The sequence below is a fragment of the Haliotis rufescens genome, unplaced genomic scaffold (assembly GCF_023055435.1).
Source record: "Haliotis rufescens isolate VD_foot unplaced genomic scaffold, xgHalRufe1.0.p SCAF_10, whole genome shotgun sequence".
In the NCBI taxonomy this organism is placed as follows: domain Eukaryota; kingdom Metazoa; phylum Mollusca; class Gastropoda; order Lepetellida; family Haliotidae; genus Haliotis; species Haliotis rufescens.
Genome location: NW_025963780.1, coordinates 30,458,887 through 30,478,668, shown reverse-complemented (window position 1 = coordinate 30,478,668; position 19,782 = coordinate 30,458,887). Strand labels below are relative to the sequence as shown.

The window sequence follows — 19,782 nt, the reverse complement described above, 5'->3', positions numbered from 1 at the left end:
GATGTGTTTTCTTTTTAACTTGAAGCATGGGCTGTGTTGTTCATGAGTGAGTGAGTGAGACAGTGGTGTTTAACGCCGCTTTTAACATTATTCCAGTTATATGACGGCGTGTCAGCTTAATGTGGGAGGAAAGGCCGAAGTTATGCAGGTCCTAGACGTTTACCACTTCAGTGAAACCCACGAGCAGGGTTATGGTGCTGACAAACCTAGAAACATAATTGGGGCGAACCGGGATTCGAACCCACAATCATAGGTTTCTGGCGTGCCCAAGGGAAGCAACACTGCACAGCGAATCACGGCGCCTTAGACGACTGGGCCACCCATGCCCCCTGAAAAAGCAAGAACCAACACACTGTACCTACTTCCGAACAGAACAACAAACTAAACTGTCGTCATTTGTCCTTCATGCTGAAGGTTCATGTCAGGAACAGGGCTTCCTTCAAACATTTAGATAAAACAAGAAACCACTAGACGGCACCTTAGACGACTGGGCCACCCGTGCCCCCTTGTTGTTCATGAAGTATTGTGCAGAATTTTACTCATGAGGGTATAAGCTCAATTTACTTTCCGATATTTGCTCGTTGAGCGATTTTCAGAGCTGAGTGGTGAGCTGAAGCGACATGACATGACATTACTTCATTCTTGAGTAAAACCTGATAACAATACATCATCCGAACAGTAAACTGACTTCAGACAAGTTTTTTTTCAGACACATGATAAAACGGACTCTTTCATTTTGGGACAAAATAACAACACTTTCTGGATTGATTGTTTCAAGTCATGTTGCATGACATGGTGGCAACTTGCTGTTTCCAGGTGTTTGAGAACAGCATCCAGCGCCGTGTGTTTGACCGTCTGCTCTACATCACCTGCTCCCAGAACTGGGAGGCCATGGGGGCTCACTTCTGGATCAAGCAGTGCACAGAGGTCAGTCGGTCAGCTCTGTTGTCAGGCCAGGTCTTCTAAACTTGTGTTGATAACGGTCTTAGAACCTACACCGAAACGTCGCTCTTAAATGTAATAAAGAAGTTGTTCATCCATAAATCTTATCCTTACTTCCTACAATCAAGTTAGCTTATAGATCTTGTGCAGTTATTTTGTCATCAGGTCTTTTTGTTCTACAGTTGTTGTCAGGCCAGGTCTTCCAAAGTTGTGTTGGTTGTCAAGTGCCCAATAGTCGAGATAGGTCTTCTGCAGTTATTTTCTTAAAACAGTTGTGCTAAATGATGAAAATAAAGTTATTTAGCAGATGTCAAGGGATGATTTCTGTCCAAGACATGCACATGTGTCTAACACCTGAAATTCAAGTTTTTCCAGCACAGGTTGAATTTGGAAGGATACCAGTAATAACTTTTATAATAATAAAATTCAAAGATACCATAAACATCACACTATTGGACAAGAAATGTATCCCCGAGTTACTTGAGAAAGTGCTTCATGTTGTCCAGTTGTTGAAGTCCCATCTGTTTCCAGCTGCTGCTGTCTGTGGCGGTCAACGGCATGACCATCAACAGCTCCTCACCCATGAACCTCCTGCCGTCTGCCTGCTCCGTCGTCAACCTCGCTGACAGCCACGACCGTGCCACCTTCGCCATCGTCAGCAAGATGAAGGAGGAGCCCATGGATGTAGAGTCCATAGACTCCAACAAAGAGGAGGTAAGGTTCCATAAAGGGATGCACTTTCTCAGTGAATATCTACATGTCTCTTCCCCATATTATTTTTTGAGGAAAACGAATCTAAAGTTTTGAACACCAGTAGGTCGATTGTAGTGCATGGACTGCGATGTGGTTGGGGGAACACAGCGAAGAGTGAACTGATTACACACAGAAACATGGCCACTGCACATGACCATGAATGTTACACATCCAGAATTGCCCCTTGCCACACAGATGTTGACTTAAAGCATATTAAAAAAAACCAAAAGTGTTTTGTGTTAGTGATGTACAAATAAAAGATAGGTCTAATATGTGATCTTTTGTGGAGGTATCAACAAAGGCTGTCATATGATTTGAAGTGAATGCTATGAGAACGCTTGAAGTCAAGGAGAGGAGAGGACCTGCTATGATGAACCCAACATGCCATAGCCTGTTTTCCTTTCACAATTTATCATTCCAATGTTTACATCTTCAACTGATGTTGTTTGTGTGTCTAGGAGGAGATTGACATGGAACTGTCTGGGGTGTCGTCGGATGAGGCATTGTCCAAAGATGCCCCGAAGCGAGACCCCCAGGACCCCAAACACAGCCTCCAGACTCTACTGCAGAGAGAGGCCAAGTTCCTGGAGTCTTGTCGGGAAGTGAAGGTAGGGCCCGTCTTGTTGTATCCGGCAGTCTCATTTGAGACATTTCCGGAAGTAAAGTTAGAGGCAGTATCATTGAACAGGGCATTTGAGACATATTGGGAGGTGAAAGTAGGGCTGTCTCATTGAACTAGGAAGTCTCATTTGAGACATGTTGGGAGGTGAAAGTAGGGCTGTCTCATTGAACTGGGTAGTCTTATTTGAGACATTTTGGGAGGTGAAAGTAGGGCTGTCTCATTGAACTAGGAAGTCTCATTTGAGACATGTTGGGAGGTGAAAGTAGGGCTGTCTCATTGAACTAGGAAGTCTCATTTGAGACATGTTGGGAGGTGAAAGTAGGGCTGTCTCATTGAACTGGGTAGTCTCATTTGAGACATGTTGGGAGGTGAAAGTAGGGCTGTCTCATTGAACTGGGTAGTCTCATTTGAGACATGTTGGGAGGTGAAGGTAGAGCCTGTCTCATTGAACCGAGAAGTCTCATTTGAGACATGTTGGGAGGTGAAGGTAGGCCCGTCTCATTGAACCGAGAAGTCTCATTTGAGACATGTTGGGAGGTGAAGGTAGAGCCCGTCTCATTGAACCGAGAAGTCTCATTTGAGACATGTTGGGAGGTGAAGGTAGAGCCCGTCTCATTGAACCGAGAAGTCTCATTTGAGACATGTTGGGAGGTGAAGGTAGGCCCGTCTCATTGAACCGAGAAGTCTCATTTGAGACATGTTGGGAGGTGAAGGTAGAGCCCGTCTCACTGAACCGAGAAGTCTCATCTGAGACATGTTGGGAGGTGAAGGTAGGCCCGTCTCATTGAACCGAGAAGTCTCATTTGAGACATGTTGGGAGGTGAAGGTAGGGCTGTCTCGTTGAACCGAGAAGTCTCATTTGAGACATATTGGGAAGTGAAGGTAGGCCCGTCTCATTGAACTGAGAAGTATCATTTGAGACATGTTGGGAGGTGAAGGTAGAGCCCGTCTCATTGAACCGAGAAGTCTCATTTGAGACATGTTGGGAGGTGAAGGTAGGGCTGTCTCGTTGAACCGAGAAGTCTCATTTGAGACATGTTGGGAGGTGAAGGTAGGCCTGTCTCATTGAACCGAGAAGTCTCATTTGAGACATGTTGGGAGGTGAAGGTAGGCCCGTCTCATTGAACCGAGAAGTCTCATTTGAGACATATTGGGAAGTGAAGGTAGGCCCATCTCATTGAACCGAGAAGTCTCATTTGAGACATGTTGGGAGGTGAAGGTAGGGCCTGTCTCGTTGAACCTGTGAGTCCGGGCAGAATAGGTTGACAATGCCTTCTGTAAGAGACAATTCATGTTAGATAGAAAATTCTTTTAACCCCTGATCTACTCTGGCACTACGACTATCACAGTGTATGACGTATGACTAAGTATGAGTTGTGGCAGTCAAAGCACTGTTAGTCACTTTGTGGACTGAGTTCCTGGTTGATGAGGTGTGCTGTTCAAGTTATGATGTAATAATGTGTCTTGCTGCTGCTGTTGTTGCAGACGGTGCAGTACCTGCAGTCCCTGTCCCAGCTGTCTCATAGCAACACGGAGCTGGCACACATGAGCTGGCTCGACCTCTTCCCCCGCATCTGGAAGATTCTCTCCGAGAAACAGCAGCAGGTAGGAAGTTTGTCATGGTGTAATGTCCTCTGGATTTGAGAAATAGCTGCAGGTAGGAGGTTTGTCACAGTGTAATGTCCTCTGGATTTGAGGGATTGATATTGCTCAAATGATTCACTGAGTCCTCTGGCCCAAATTGTTTCTTGGCATCATTTTCAGAAGATTTAGGATTAATGAACAGACTAATATGGGAGATAACTTCACAATACTGAGAGTTTACTGGTTTTAATGCCATTGTGTTGTGTGTTTCAAGGTTATGCTCAGTGCAGAACTGAGAGCGCTAAAGGCTCTTCAGGAAGAGTTTCACCCCCATGTATGGCCATGATACACAAAACTTTGTTGATTGATAACTGTTGTTTGATATGTTTCAGTTGCTTGGAGCTGAACTCGTACCATTCTTGTGTAGTGGTAGTCATGTGATACAGAAGGACTGTCAGCCCAGTGCTGTGCACTGCTTCCTGGAGGGCCTCGCCTTGTGTGTGCCCCCTATACCCATCCGACCCTGCGTCCTTAAGGTCTGTATATAGCTTACATATTCGTACCCATCAGACCCTGTGTCCTTAAGGTGTGTATATAGCTTACACACATGTACCCATCTGACCCTGCATCCTTAAGGTGTGTATATAGCTTACACACTGGTACCCATCCAACCCTGCGTCCTTAAAGTGTATATAGCTTACAAACTTGTACCTATTCAACCCTGCGTCCTTAAGGTGTGTATATAGCTTACACACTGGTACCCATCCGACCCTGCATCCTTAAGGTGTGTGTATATAGCTTACACACTGGTACCCATCCGACCCTGCATCCTTAAAGTGTGTATATAGCTTACACACTTGTACCTATTCAACCCTGCGTCCTTAAGGTGTGTATATAGCTTACACACTGGAACCCATCCGATCCTGCATCCTTAAAGTGTGTATATAGCTAACACTCTTGTACCTATTCAACCCTGCGTCCTTAAGGTGTGTATATAGCTTACACACTGGTACCCATCCAACCTTGCGTCCTTAAGGTGTGCATATAGCTTACACACTTGTACCCATCCAACCTTACATCCTTAAGGTGTGTATATAGCTTACACACTGGTACCCATCCAACCCTGCATCCTTAAGGTGTGTATATAGCTTACATACTGGTACCCATCCAACCTTGCATCCTTAAGGTGTGTATATAGCTTACACACTTGTACCCATCCAACCTTGCATCCTTAATGTGTGTATATAGCTTACACACTTGTACCTATTCAACCCTGCATCCTTAAGGTGTGTATATAGCTTACACACTGGTGCCCATCCGACCCTGCGTCCTTAAGGTGTGTAGTTACATCTTTCACAATGGTACTAGTCTTGGACAAACACTTCTTTATTGACTAGCCCAAAACTGTCTGTCGGCATCATTGTCAGATGACTGGCTCTTGGTAATATAGGGACTATTGTTTGATAGAAACTGGGTTGCTTTCAATCTATTTGGACACAAGTGACCGCTTGGTGATGTTTCAGTATCTGGGTCGGACACACAACCTGTGGCACCGAGTGTGTCTGCTGCTGGAGCAGACGGCCTTCGACAACAACCCGTCTGTCCCCATCAAAAGTCGGTCCGGCAGTGAATACGAGTTTGAGCCATCAACGTCACCTCAACAGGTTGGTAACAGGGATTATAAGAACATGCAGCTGTATTTATAGAGTCTGTACTGCAATTATGCAATCATGCAGTATGTATGATGTATGTATAAATGTTGTTCTAGTTGTGATAACCAGGGAGTAGACAGGTGAAAAAGTCCTCTGACGGAATCCACCTACTCAGACAAAATATGGCCTCAAATCTCAGAAGTGGAAACTTTCCTAGTGCCACCAAATTAAATGGAAGAATTGGACTGTCCAGGGGCCTTATATGTGTACCCTTCATTTGTTCCATTAAATACACTCTAATAGATGTTCTCAGACCTTGGAATCTTAGATAATCTACAGATGTATTGTATTTTGATTGGAATTCTGCAAGATTACACAATGTCCATTTAGGCCGTCCGGAGTCTTGCTTGACAACGGTATAATGATCTATTCCAAAACGTCCCCTTTACTGTAAATAATGAAGTGGTTATCCATAAATTGGGTCTACTGTGTCATGGTGGAGGCTGGGTTGCAGGAGACGCTGGATGCCCTGTGCGACCTTTACCCCCTGTTGAAGGAGGAGGACATGTGGGCGGGGCTGTGGCAGAAGCGGGCCAAGTACACGGAGACCAGCACCGCCATCGCCTACGAGCAGCATGGATTCTTCGAACAGGCCCAGAATGCCTATGAAGTGGTAGGGCATCTATAATATCTCACTTTCAAGCGTCTTACATTTCAAAAGATTTAAGACACTTGAAAGCCAGATATCATTAGTATTACTTTGCAGTTAGACATTCTGAAATTCTCAAATGTTTGGAAATATTTTCCTTACAAAATTGTAATCTGTTTCAAAATTGCAAATTTTGTATCTTTTAAAGTCAATATATATGAATGAAAATATATCAAATGTTGATTTATTTATTTTTAATAATGCTTTTTAGTGTATTATCATAAGCGTATCATAGGAAAGGGAATTACCGTGGAATTCCTCTTTTTATTTAATCATACGAAAATATATCATACTCAGGTCGGATGTCAGAAATATCCTTACGTCGTCAAATTAGCCTTCTATCATGCTGAAATGTTCCTTCATTTTGCTGTCTATTCAACTTCCACTGTTTGCAAGAGACTGGCAATCGTAGCGCTAAGATTAGACTAGCAGTAAGTCACATTCTTTAGCATAGGCTTACAACAGTTGTAGCACTACGACCGCTTTGTGGAACGAGCCCCAGATCGTTCACTGTATAATTGTACTCATTCTTCTATCAACAGGCGTTGACGAAGGCTCGTCAGGATCACAACTCAGGTCCTGCCTCACCCACTGCTCTGCCTGAGTATCGCCTATGGGAAGACCATTGGATCAGGTGAGTACCTCCACCCCACAGGCTGCCTAGGGATTCCCAGTTAGAATAGGCCCCCAGCATCCTATACTGGATTCATGACCCAATCATCCAAGGCATAACAATTCTCTGTGCAGAGTTGCATCCCTTTGATTTTGCATCCCAGATTAAACATGAGAATTTTTTTGGTACTTGTCGATAAAAGTTTCAAAACTCCTTGGCAAGCCTCGGAGATTAGACTTTTTTAACTCGTGTTGGTATCACCGTGTTATGGGTTTTCAGATGCTTTAGAAACATACATAGTTTTCTCAATAGTCACAAGAACTACTGTAAAACATCTCACTCACAAAAGACAACTTCATCTTAAATCAAGCCATCACCTGAGTATTTACAATGTCTGGATGACCCACAACCCTCGTTATAGTGGGAGTACTCACGATAAACTTGTCCGTCTTCAAAAACGTATGATGTCCGAAAACATATGATCCGATGATATATTTGATGTCAACAGACACTTGGATGAGATTGTGTTTATACTTCCAGATGTTCGAAGGAGCTCAATCAGTGGGACCTGCTGCTGGAGTACGCCAACTCGAAGGGCAACACCAACCCCTACCTGGTCCTGGAGAGTGCGTGGAGGGTGCCCAACTGGGCTCTCATGAAGGACTCGCTGGCTCAGGTAACACAACAGTTCATACCGTTGTCAGCTGCCAATGATACACCGATCAAAATTAAACATAAATGTCGAGGGGTCCTTGTCGAAGCCGCAGTTCATGTCTATCATGCTTCCCACAGGCTTAGACTGTTTGGTCTACATCGATAATGCCTTGACTGCTGGGTCTACATTGATAATGCCTTGACTGTTGCGCCTACATTGATAATGCCTTGACTGTTGGGTCTACATTGATAATGCTTTTACTGTTGGGTCTACATTGATAATGCCTTGACTGTTGCGCCTACATTGATAATGCCTTGACTGTTGGGTCTACATTGATAATGCTTTTACTGTTGGGTCTACATTGATAATGCCTTGACTGCTGGGTCGACATTGATAATGCCTTGACTGTTTGATCTACATTGATAAGGCCTTGGCTGTTGTGGCTACATTGATAATGCCTAAAAGATTTAGGTCTACATTGATAATGCTTTGAAATTTTAGGTCTACATTGAACTTGCCTTGAATTTTGGTGTTTATCTTCAAAAGGCCTAGAATTTAAATACTGTCTTGATAAGGCCTTGAATTTTCCTAACCAATTTCAAGTAAATTACCTAACAATAAATATATAAGTTCACTGTTTAAAAATAGCTGTTGAAATCTGCTAAACTTTTCATAAGCATTGAACTTTGTGATGTTGTTTGATATGAACCGGGAATCAGCCTTGATGGATGAGAGTGTGAAGTTAGCAGTCCATGTAAAGGACTTGTTGCCTGAGATCTCATAAACAAATCAGCTTCAGTTGTTTGCGGAGAATCTTAAAATTTAGCAGACCTTCAGTCAATTTGGAAACATTATTCATAACAAGTGCTAAATGTAGCTTTAGAAAAGTGTAAACATTGCCAGTGTGACTATTCCGACTGACGGCAGTGTATTGTTTACTTCCTTGCTCTGATTTCAATCATGCTTTATACCATGCTATCAGATTGATTGATTGATTGGTGTACCATTTGAGCAACATATTATGATGTATAGTCACGACAGGCCACAGTTGCGGCTAAAATCTATAGTGTTCGTTGAATTATGGATCAGCAATGGAAGAATTCATTATTCGCAGTGTGAAAAGCCATGGAGATACAAAAACTTGCTCATAAACATCACCGCCAAAGTTTTGTACAGCAAACAATTTGTGATATCACATAACAAATAACAAACGCCAATTTGGGTCAATAATGTGGACGAGCGACCAGGCACAAGTTGACAGTTTTCATATTACAACACCCCTGTATATGTCAAGAGTCTTGAATAAGTTTGACTTTTGAGGCTTAAGTTCAATGATTTGTCTGTTGTAGGTGGAGATGAGTTGCCCGAAGGAGTTGGCGTGGAGGGTGAACCTTTACCGAGGGTACATCGCCATCTGTCACCCCGACGACCACCACCTTAACATGGTCATGGTAGGTAGTTGTACAGATAATAGCAGCTTACAGAGCTAGCATTTGGAAAAAGACGGTGCACATTATACCAAACTGTATCACAGCTTATATTCTCTTTCTGATTAAATCCTCCTTGGGGCACTTATTGCATTTTCCTTGCTCAAGAAAATCTACATGACATAGTTGTAACCATTTTCCTTAATAAAAAATGTTACCACACAAAAAACTTCGTTTTTGTATGATATACGACCACCCTTACGGGGCCTCACCCCCAACGGCGCCTCACGCCAGGGGGAGCAACTCTCACCCAAATCACTTTCCTTATGTCATCTGTAAGAGACAGACGTGTTGATTTTTCACACAAGACAAAAATAAGAGAAATCTATCGTTCGACAAGAACCATGGCTGACCAAACTGTATGTATGGTACATTTCTTTCATTGCAAAGGCGTAATACCTCGCATTGTGAAGTTATAGAGTTGTAATAATACGCCACGTGCACGGTACCTTTGAATTCAAATGGCCGTAATGGCGTCCATATTGTAGTTCCATGTAATAAAGTTCCATGTAACACCAAGGCCATTAAGAAACGGCTTGGGGTTTTGTTATATCATACAGCATTGGTCTACAATTTTTTCCTTTACAAAACCCAAGGTGGTGTGTTAATTCATAAACTACACTTACCTTTTTTTTACGGGTTTTACACCTTAGCGCGTAACACGCCCCTTTGGTGTTATAATTATACTACACATTGGCTATTAGTATCGCGTTACAAATCGCATTCTACATTACGCCTTTGCTTCTAGTTTCACAATTTATGCACGTATCTTTCCGATCTTTATATCGCACTGATACACGTTGATACCCTTCCCGCCCACCTCAGAAATTACGGTCTTGTTTACAAGACCTTCAAACTGTGTACGGGTTGTTCTAAGACAGGCACGAACGCTGCCTAATATGTCTGGCGGAGGACATTGCCTTTACCCCCCGGGGCCCCCAAAAAGAGACAAGTTGACTTGTTCCACTTTAAAGAGGTCTATTAAAGGCGGGGGTAGATATCATATCTACTAAGACATCCCCCCCCTCCCCATCTAAAAAGGGTAAAAAAAGCTGCCGAGATTGTCTCCCCCGCTCTCTCTCCGGGGGCCGGGGGAGAAGGCTCGAGGGTCCCCGTAGTAAGCACTGCACCCTCTCCTGCACTGTCTTTGGCAGACTTTTCTGCGTTACTTAAGTCGCAGATGGCGTCGATGATGGAGGAGGTAAAGTCTCAGCTCCGAGAGGAGATGCGGACCGAGCCTTCCCCGTTGTCGGCGCCGGACGCGGCTTCGAGACCTTGTGATATGCCCGGCGTCGGCCGAGGCAGGCCACTTGGTCTCGGGGACGATCTCAGACCGGGCTTCGGCGCCGGCTCGAGGTCGCTCCCCAGCGGAGGGGTGGCGGGCGCCGGCCCGTGCACTACCGACGCACAATTTTTCCCTAGCGGAGCCAGACGCCTCTTCCGATTCGTAACCCGGAGCCAGGGGGGTTCGCTTGGTCTCGGGGACGATCCGAGACCGAGCTTCGGCTCCGGCTCGAGGTCGCTCCCCAGCGTAGTGGTGGCGGGCACCGGCCCGTGCACTACCGACGCACAATTTTCCCTAGCGGAGCCAGACGCCTCTTCCGAGGCCGAGGCTTCCACTAGTGGATACCTAGCCCGGAGCCAGGTTGGTTCCCTTTGTCTCGGGGACGATCCGAGACCGAGCTTCGGCTCCGGCTCGAGGTCGCTCCCCAGCGTAGTGGTGGCGGGCACCGGCCCGTGCACTACCGACGCACAATTTTCCCTAGCGGAGCCAGACGCCTCTTCCGAGGCCAAGGCTTTCACTAGTGGATACCTAGCCCAGTGCCAGGTGGGTTCCCTTGAACCTCCGGCACCTCGGCACCGGGACTCGGCCTCGGGCCGGGTGCAGAGACACGTGCGGGACAGGATTGTCCAGGTACTGCCTCAGGTGGCTGCGCCCATGCCAGAGTCGGAGACACCCAACTTGACTAAGGTCAAGCAGGGCCGGCGGTTGCCCCCCCTTTCCCGTGTGCGGTGCGGAGTTGAAGGCTGCTTACATATGCTTCGAGGAGCAATATCATAATGCATGCCAACAGCTCCGTGTGTCCGTACACTCCGCGTATCTGTCGGCTGTACAGAGGGAGTTAGCGGGAGAGGGGCCGGCCGACTCTTCGGAGTTGGCCGCGCAACTAACGGAAGTTCAGTTATCTTGCGCGGGACGCTATTCGTAGCTGTGCCTCGCAGATGATGTACGCTGTTATGGGCATGCGCAGGCGGTGGATGTCGGTATCTAAATACTCGACTTACACACGCCAAGACCTACTTGCTTTGCCGTATAAGAGGGTGCCACCCTCTTCCCTGGGGCTCAGCAGGTGGTCCGAGAGGCTGCTCAATTGTATACTTCCATCAAAGACTCATAAGGCCTTGTTGGAGGTACCAAGCGTTAAAACCGCGTAAGCGGGCCTCTCCAATTGTCCCCTCCTACGCTAACGCACGGGTCAGACGTCCACACCTGCTTGGAAGCCGCTTCCTTCAGGTATAAGGGCGCCGGGAGGAGCAAGAGAGGCACGGGCCGGGGCAAGGCAGCTGGTCGAGGCCAACAGCTTTTTCGCGGGGCTGGGAACGATGGGTTCCCATTAGCACCCGAAGAGCCCCGGGTGAACCCACAGTCGCAAGTTATCGAACTGCAGACAGCCGGGGTCCACTGCCTCCAGCCGGATGTCCCCGTAGGCGGCCGACTGGCTCTATTCCTGAAGGAATGGGAGACAGTTACATCACAATCCCCGGACCCCGTCCATTTTAAGGGATGGCCATTTGCCTCGGTGGAAAACTCATCCGCTCCTCCACTTTTCCGGGATAAAGCACACTCCGGTGCCTGTTACCCGAGAGAAGGCGGAATTCCTCCGTGCCGAGGTCGACGCACTTCTTATGAAAGCTGCGATCGAACCGGGTCCCGAGGGACAGGAAAGCGAGGGCTTCTACTCGACTTGTTTCCTAGTCACCAAACAGTGATCTCAACTGTCGAGACAGGAGATTGGCTAACGTCAATAGACTTAAAATACGCCTATCTCCACATACCAATACACCCCGAGTTCAAGAAATACCTGAGGTTTTCTTTCGACGGGAGGTGTTATCAGTTCAGGGTTCTACCATTCGGGATCTCCAAGGCCCTGAGGGTGTTCACCAAGCTGATGTTGATTCCCGCCCAAGTGGCCAGGTCAAAAGGTCGGTTCTGCAAAATCCGTACCTCGACGACTGGTTACTAAGAGCTCTATTGCAATCCCTGAGTCAGATAGCTACACAACAAGTGATAGATATTCTGATCACTCTAGGGTGGATGGTCAATCTCAAGAAGTCAGATCTGAGCCCCACTCAGAATCTAGTCTTCCTAGTGGCTAATTTCAACACGGTGAGAGGACGTGTATCTCTGTCACAAGATATCAAGTCCCTTAAGCGCAAGTCACACTGCTCGTACATGGCTCCAGTTACTGGACAACATGGCGGCGACAGTGGATTTGGTCTGGCGGGCGCGCTTGAGAATGAGTCCCATTCAACAAGCACTCCGTCGACTTTGGGCGAACTCGGAAGATCTCGAGACTGTGCTCGAGACTCCGTAGTGGCTCATTACACACCTCCAGGGACCGAGGTCGGGAATCACTCCCGTTCCGTCTCTCACAGTTCAAACAGACGCGTCACTCTCCGGCTGGGGAGGCGTTCTGAATGATCACACTGCCTCGGGACTATGGTCCCAGCAGGAGATCAAACTGCATATCAATGTGCTAGAACTGAGAGCGGTCAGGTTGGTGTTCCAACGCTTCCCGGATCTGCTTCGTGGCCAAGTGGTTCGTCTAGAGATGGACAACCAAACGGCGATGACTTACATCCGGAAGCAGGGGGGAACGGCGTCTCCGTCGCTTCGACGAAAGACGTGGCAGTTCCTACTATAGTGCGACTCTCACGATATCAGGGTGCTACCTGTTTATCTCCCGGGGGTGGACAACGTCCATGCGGACGCTCTGTCTTGCCGGATCCTCGCTCCTCACGAGTGGAGGCTCGACCCGGGGATATTCGGGATTTTCTCCCTGTTATACAGGTCGTTACAGGTGGATCTGTTTGCGTCTGGGTTAAATAACCAGACACCAAGGTCCTGTCTCAGCTAGGCACTCAGCCTGCGCGACTAATTGTGCTCCTGGCACCTCTTTAGTCGGCGCAGAGTGGGTTTCCAGTAATACTCAGGTTTCTGGCTCAGCCTCCTGTTATATTACCTTTACGACCGGACCTCCTATCCCAGAACGGGGCCCTCCACCCGAATCTCAGGATTCAATGGGTGGCTTGGCCACTGTCAGGAATCGCCTCCAGAAGAGCGGTATTCCTGCACGAGTTGCAGACACAATACTGGCTTCGCGGAGGGATTCGACAAACGTTCAGTACGATAGATAGGCCTGCTATGCGCCCTGGTGTGTCGATAGAGGGATTGCAGATCTTTTTTCTGCAGATCTCGTATCCGTGCTTGAGTTTCTCCAGTCGCGACTAGATGACGGCCTGGCCGCATCAACAGTCCGAGGGTACTCTACAGCTATCGCAGCTTTTCACGTCCCTGTCGACGGGGCACTTCTGGGTGCACACCCATTAGTGCAGCGCTTTTTAGCAGGTGTGGACAGGATCCGACCGCCAGTCCGGCGGATCAGTCCCCCTTGGGACTTGTCAATCATTCTCGATTGGCTGCCGGTACTTCCTTTCGGGATCTGTCGTCTCTCTCTCTTCAGCTGTTGAGCTGGGAGACGGCGTTCCTTGTGGTGGTAACGTCCGGCAGACGGGTAGGCAACATTCGTGTTATGTCAGCCGATCCCAAAATAACTGTCTTCCATGGGGTCGATAAATATCACCGGGACAGTCAGTTTTCGTCTACCGGACTATTACCGTCCTAGGGTCGCACACGATTCCACGTGAACGGCTCCTATTGAGCTACCTGCTCTATCACAGCCTTCCTCGTCGGGGACCACTGCAAGACATGCTCATGTCTTGGATGTCCGCACGACTCTCAAGGCCTATATCAGCAGAAATATGGGTGTCCGTAAGGATAACCAACTATTTTGCTGTTACTGCGGTAGGAAGGTTGGCTCACCTGCGAGTAAACAATCTATCTCGAGGTGGATAGTTTCAACCATTTGTACAGCGTATACGCTTACAGGCAGGGACCCCCCTACCAGGTTGAAGGCTCATTAGGTTAGAGCAGTGGCTGCGTCAAAAGCGTACGCCGCGGCTCTGCCCATTGAGCAGATCTGCTCCGCGGCTATTTGGAGCCAGCCGAGCACGATTCATCAAACCTTACCAACTCGACAAACACTCAAGCGAGCGTACTCGGTTTGGTCAGTCAGTTCTCTGAACTGGGCAAAGTTCTAATCTCTAGCTGATTGAGCATTCGAGATTTTAGACAGTCTTCCGGTTATACTGCTCAGTAATGGTCCGGATTTTATCTTCTGCGGTCGATAAATATCAGTCCTTACTACTCGATAATACTCGTATTTTGCGCACGCACTCCTTCGATCCTCGGGGACCCTCTGGCCTAGCTCAGCGCTGGTTATGGTCTCTCGTGATCTACGCCCTTATATCACTTGTTCAAAAAAGTGGGGGTGGGGGGGGGGGGGGGGGGGGTGTGGGAGGTGTTTCGAGTTCTCAACTTATGACAAGCCACAAAAACAGGCTTTATCATAATATATGGTCGACCACGCCCTGTCTCTAGCCCCCGCCTTTCGACGGTGGTGCCTCACGATAAGGTTGGTTCCATTTATTGAACTCAATATTTTATTCTGTTGAATAATCAAATACGATGTATTTATTTACGCCTGTTGCTGACGGATGCCACTTCCTAGATTATCTTTGGGAGTCTGTCTTGATGCAATAAGTGCCCCAAGGAGGATTTAATCAGAAAGAGAATTTTACAAACCTGTAGAGGTTATGAATTCTCTGATGAAATCCTCCTTGGGGCACGGCCACCCACCTCCCCACATTCCGTCAGCATTTGACATATGGAAAGTGATTTGGGTGAGAGTTGCTCCCCCTGGCGTGAGGCGCCGTTGGGGGTGAGGCCCCGTAAGGGTGGTCGTATATCATACAAAAACGAAGTTTTTTGTGTGGTAACATTTTTTATTAAGGAAAATGGTTACAACTATGTCATGTAGATTTTCTTGAGCAAGGAAAATGCAATAAGTGCCCCAAGGAGGATTTCATCAGAGAATTCATAACCTCTACAGGTTTGTAAAAGTATAAGTGAATGAAAGGAATTGCGTGAGTGAGTGAGTATGGTTTTATGCAGCTTTTAGCAATATTCCAGCAGGGGACACCAGAAATGGGCTTCACACATTGTATTCATGTCGGGAATCAAACCCGGATCTTTGGCGTGACGAGCAAACACTTTGGCTACACCACCGCCTCTGAAAGAAATTGAAAATTAGGTATTAAAGGAATGATATTCGGTGAATTTTTTAAACAACCGTTCAAAAAGAATAAATGTTTGGCTGCAGTTAAATTATATTTCAAAGTAACTTGGAAGATGTTGAACTCCCCTTCATCCTGGCTTGGTTCATAGCGGAGTTGTCCTGTGATTACAGTGAAGTAATCATAACGGAGAAATGCTAGAGGGGAGATGGGGGCACATTTGCCTCCATAATAGCTATGGCCTCAATTAGTGAATAATAGATGTTTAACAGTGTGTGTATTATTTCCAGATTGAGCGGCTGGTTGAGGTTTCGAGTAACCTGGCCATCAAGGAGTGGAGGAGACTCCCCAGCATTGTCTCCAATATCCACATACCACTGCTACAGGTAGGCAACATTTCAGACCCCTGCTACAGGCAGGCAGCATAACATACCACAGGTAGGCAGCATTACATACCACAGGTAAGCAACACCATGTACCACAGGTAGGCAGCATCACATGAACCTGCAGGTAGGCAGCATTACATACCACAGGTAGGCAGCATTACATACCACAGGTAGGCAGAATTACATACCACAGGTAGGCAACACCATGTACCACAGGTAAGCAACAACACATACCACAGCTAGGCAGCATGACATGAAACTGCAGGTAGGCAACATCACATACAATGGTTAGGCAACACTGCGTACCACAGATAGGCAGCCTCACAATCCCTGCTACAGGTAGGCAACATCATGTACCACAGGTAGGTAATATTACATTAAGTAATACGTTACCACTGTTATACCGAGGCTGTTGTCTCCCACAACTGCTGCTATAGCGAAATCTACCACAGAGATCTCAATTACCTCATGCAGCACGTGCGTAGCCACCTAGCTGCCATGTGACACCCTTCACTCTTGTCTCCTTCGTCTGCTTAGCAAGACGTGTTTTCTCCTGCTGAAGCGTTCCTTGAAGATTTGGTGATATTTATTATAGTTTATTCTCTAATAAACTGTGCTTTTATGGGGCGTTGCGGTAGCTACGCTTGGTTATAATTTTCCCGCCAAACGGAAAATTTTTCCCGCCCTTTTTTCTATATACTTGCGGGGTTCGCGTATGCACGTTGTGTTTTACGTTTCCCCTGTTCTTGTATGTTTTGGGGGTTAACATAACTTATTTCTTTAATAAAAGTTATATGTGTATGTTATATGTTCACATTGCTCGTTTATTTTCTTGTGAAAATGTTCGTTTGTGAATCATTGTGGTGCGTGCGTTGTAACCATGTTTTGTTCTTTGTTTATAGCAAACAATCAATGTCTGACATGGATATGTCCCCAGTATCCACCCCCTCTACCCCTGCTCCTCGGAGTTATGGGGTGTGCAGAAAGTTTTTGTCGTCCCGGGATCCCCACGTTCGTTGCCCGCGGTGCAGGGTTCCTTGCGGGGACACCCGGTGCATCCTGTGCGAAGGTCTGGGGCCTGCGGATTTTGAGCGGTACCGGCTGTACGTACAGTCCGTCTCCACCCCTGTGGTGGCCGGTTCGTCCGGTCGGGGTCCCCGTGCGGGTACCACCTCCTCGGCTGCGGCGGATCCCCTTGCGGCCCTCGGGCTGTCTGGGGATTCCGTCGCCGCATTGTTGTCGAAACTTGTGGATTCCATGCTGGCGGCCTTATCGCAAGATAGGCCGCTGGCTGTTCCGTCCCCGGCCTCTTCGGTGGCCGCGGGGTCGGACGCGGGGTCCACCGGTAAAGCGGCGGATCTCTTGGCGGCCCGTGTGCTGTCCGGGGATTCCGTCGCTGCATTACTTGCATAACTTGTGGACTCCAAGCTGGCGGCCTTATCTCAGGATAGGCCGCTGGCTGTTCCGTCCCCGGCCACTTCGGTGGCCGCGGGGTCGGACGCGGGGTCCACCGGTACGGCGGCGGCTCCCGTGGTCACCGGTCCTTCCCCCGAACCGTTGCTCCCGCTATCGGTTTAGGACCGCGTGGCCATGGTTTATGACCTCTTTGAGGACATGCCCCGGCCGGTACCGCGGGGAATCCACGACTGTGGGTTCCTCCGAGGTATACGATGAGTCTTCCGACTCGGCTTTCCCCGCATCAACCTTGCTGCGCGGTTTCAAGCCTTCCTTGGAGAACGCCTTCGCGGCGGCCTCCGGTCGGGGTCTCCCGTTGCCTCCGACGTCATGGAGAAAGGGTTTATTCCCGGTACATGACCTTGCCTTTCCCGAGGCTGGTCCTACCGCGGAGGCCCATGTTGAGCGGTTGGGTGTCCGTGCCCCACCGGCTGCTACGGTAACGCAAGCTACCTTGCACCAGCTGGACGCCCTCGCTCGGCACTCCATGTCTCACGGAGACACTTACTTGGCTGCAGCGGCCCGTCTGGTCGAAGGTTCTCCCACGGACCGTGACCAGCGCATTTACAACTGCCTGCTCAGTTTAAATGCTTCCCTGGAGTACGTTGCCGAGGACTCTCGGCACACACTTGCTCTTGTTGGGTCCCTGCATAGGCGCCTGGGTGCCGCTCCTAACCGGAGCGCGCCCCAGGCTGCTGCGGCCGGTAGGTCTAAGGGGTCGGGTTCTTCTTCCTCTGGGAAGTAGCCCCGCCCTGAGGGCTCCGGTATGGGCAATCAGCTGCCCTTTCGCGGGAAAACGGGGAACTGGGTGAAGCCCAAGTCGTCGACGGACGGCAAGGGCCCCTCCAGGTGACTCTCATTGGAGGGGTTCGTATGCCGACAGCGCCAACTTCGGTTGGCCCTTAGGCGAACCCGAGTCACTTGGCCCTGGACAGTTGCGCCTGCCGCAACCTGTCAGGGCCCCCTCTCCTTCCCCAGTGGGAGCCAGACTCCAGACTTACTGGGAGAATTGGGAACAAGTGTTCGACGACCCGTGGGTGGTCAACACGATTCGGTACGGCTATCGGCTTGATCTCAAAGCGAATCCGCCGCTCACCGTTGCCCCGTTGGCAGGTTTCGATTCGGAAACCGATCTTCCCATCCTCGCCGATGCCATCGGCAGGTTGGTGGAGAAGGGGCAGTACGGGAGTTAGCTCTACCAGAAATAACACCGGGGTTTTACTCCAGGATATTTCTCGTTCCCAAGTAGGACAGTGCCGAACTCAGAATGATTCACACGTCCGCTCCCTGGCTGTTCACCCGGTTAACCACCCCCATAGTGGGGTTCCTCCACAGGAGGGGTGTCCGGTACTTCGCGTACCTGGACGACTCGCTAGTAGCAAATCGAATGACGGACACCCTGTCACGCCATCTCGATTTCGCACGTCGGCTCTTGGAGCAATTTGGGTGGATTATCAATCTCCCCAAGAGCGAGTTAACCCCTTCTCAGAACTTGCTGTTCATCGGAGGTCGGTTCAACACGGTGTCCCATCTCCTCTTTGTCCCCCCAGACCGGTGGCACAAAATTCAGGCGATGATTGCTAAAGTCTTAGCGGTGTAACAGACTGTTCACTTTTGGGAACAGCTGTTAGGGCTACTTGTATCAGCCCAGGACTGCACCGCACGGGGTCGTCTCCAACTCCGCCCGCTGCAACGGTTTTTAATCCAGTTGCTAGCAACGGAGGTGAACAGTGCGACCGTCGCCCTCCCGGATCGGCTCCGACCGCATCTGGAGTGGTGGACGGTCCCTTACATTGTCTTATCAGGAGTCTCTATGCGGCCCTACCGGGCCACGTTGACCCTGTATACAGACGCCTCTCTAGTGGGCTGGGGCGCCCATCTAAAGGGGGAGGTGAGCTCGGGGCTGTGGTGCGTAGACGAACTAGGTCTTCACATCACTTGTCTCGAGTTCAAGGCAGTGATCAACGCAGTCAATCACTGGAAGCATCGTCTCGTCGACGCCCGGCTCATGCTGGCGACCGACAACACGACGGTAGTGTCCTATGTGAACAAACTGGGGGGAACCCACAGTCACTCGCTACTCGATCTCACGTTCGAGTTTTACGCTCTGGTGGACAGTGTCCCGTGCCAGATACGCGCCCGTCACATCCCAGGTGTGCGGAACGTACTGGCCGATGCTCTATCGAGGCCTCAGGATCCGAGCCCCACAGAGTAGATGCTGAACCCAGTAGTGTTTCAGTGGCTGTGCGAACGTTTGGGTCGTCCGATGGTCGACCTGTTCGCAACGCGGTTCAACAATCAACTCCCGTTGTTTGTATCACCAGTCCCGGACCCGAGGGCCATCGATCCCGATGCTCTCGCGTTAGACTGGACGGGCTTGGTCGCTTATGCTTACCCGCCGACAGCGTTGATACCACACATTCTAAGCCGGCTCCGAGGAGTTCGCTGTCGAATGTTACTGATCGCGCCCATGTGGCCGAACAGATCGTGGTACCCCGACTTGCTGA

General features: G+C 48.8%; 1 protein-coding gene across 9 annotated transcripts in view; it reads left to right on the top strand.

Annotated features, from left to right (window-relative positions):
• Positions 1–19,782, top strand: part of LOC124135068 (transformation/transcription domain-associated protein-like) — a 102,397-nt gene that overhangs the window by 58,636 nt on the left and 23,979 nt on the right. For all 9 annotated transcript variants that reach the window (XM_048389379.1, XM_048389350.1, XM_048389363.1 and 6 more), the window contains exons 59-69: positions 817–927; positions 1,474–1,656; positions 2,154–2,303; positions 3,803–3,922; positions 4,294–4,437; positions 5,425–5,565; positions 6,068–6,226; positions 6,805–6,896; positions 7,416–7,551; positions 8,880–8,981; positions 15,725–15,820. In XM_048389379.1, coding sequence (XP_048245336.1) covers positions 817–927; positions 1,474–1,656; positions 2,154–2,303; positions 3,803–3,922; positions 4,294–4,437; positions 5,425–5,565; positions 6,068–6,226; positions 6,805–6,896; positions 7,416–7,551; positions 8,880–8,981; positions 15,725–15,820 — 1,434 coding nt within the window. The remainder of the gene's footprint in view (positions 1–816; positions 928–1,473; positions 1,657–2,153; positions 2,304–3,802; positions 3,923–4,293; positions 4,438–5,424; positions 5,566–6,067; positions 6,227–6,804; positions 6,897–7,415; positions 7,552–8,879; positions 8,982–15,724; positions 15,821–19,782) is intronic.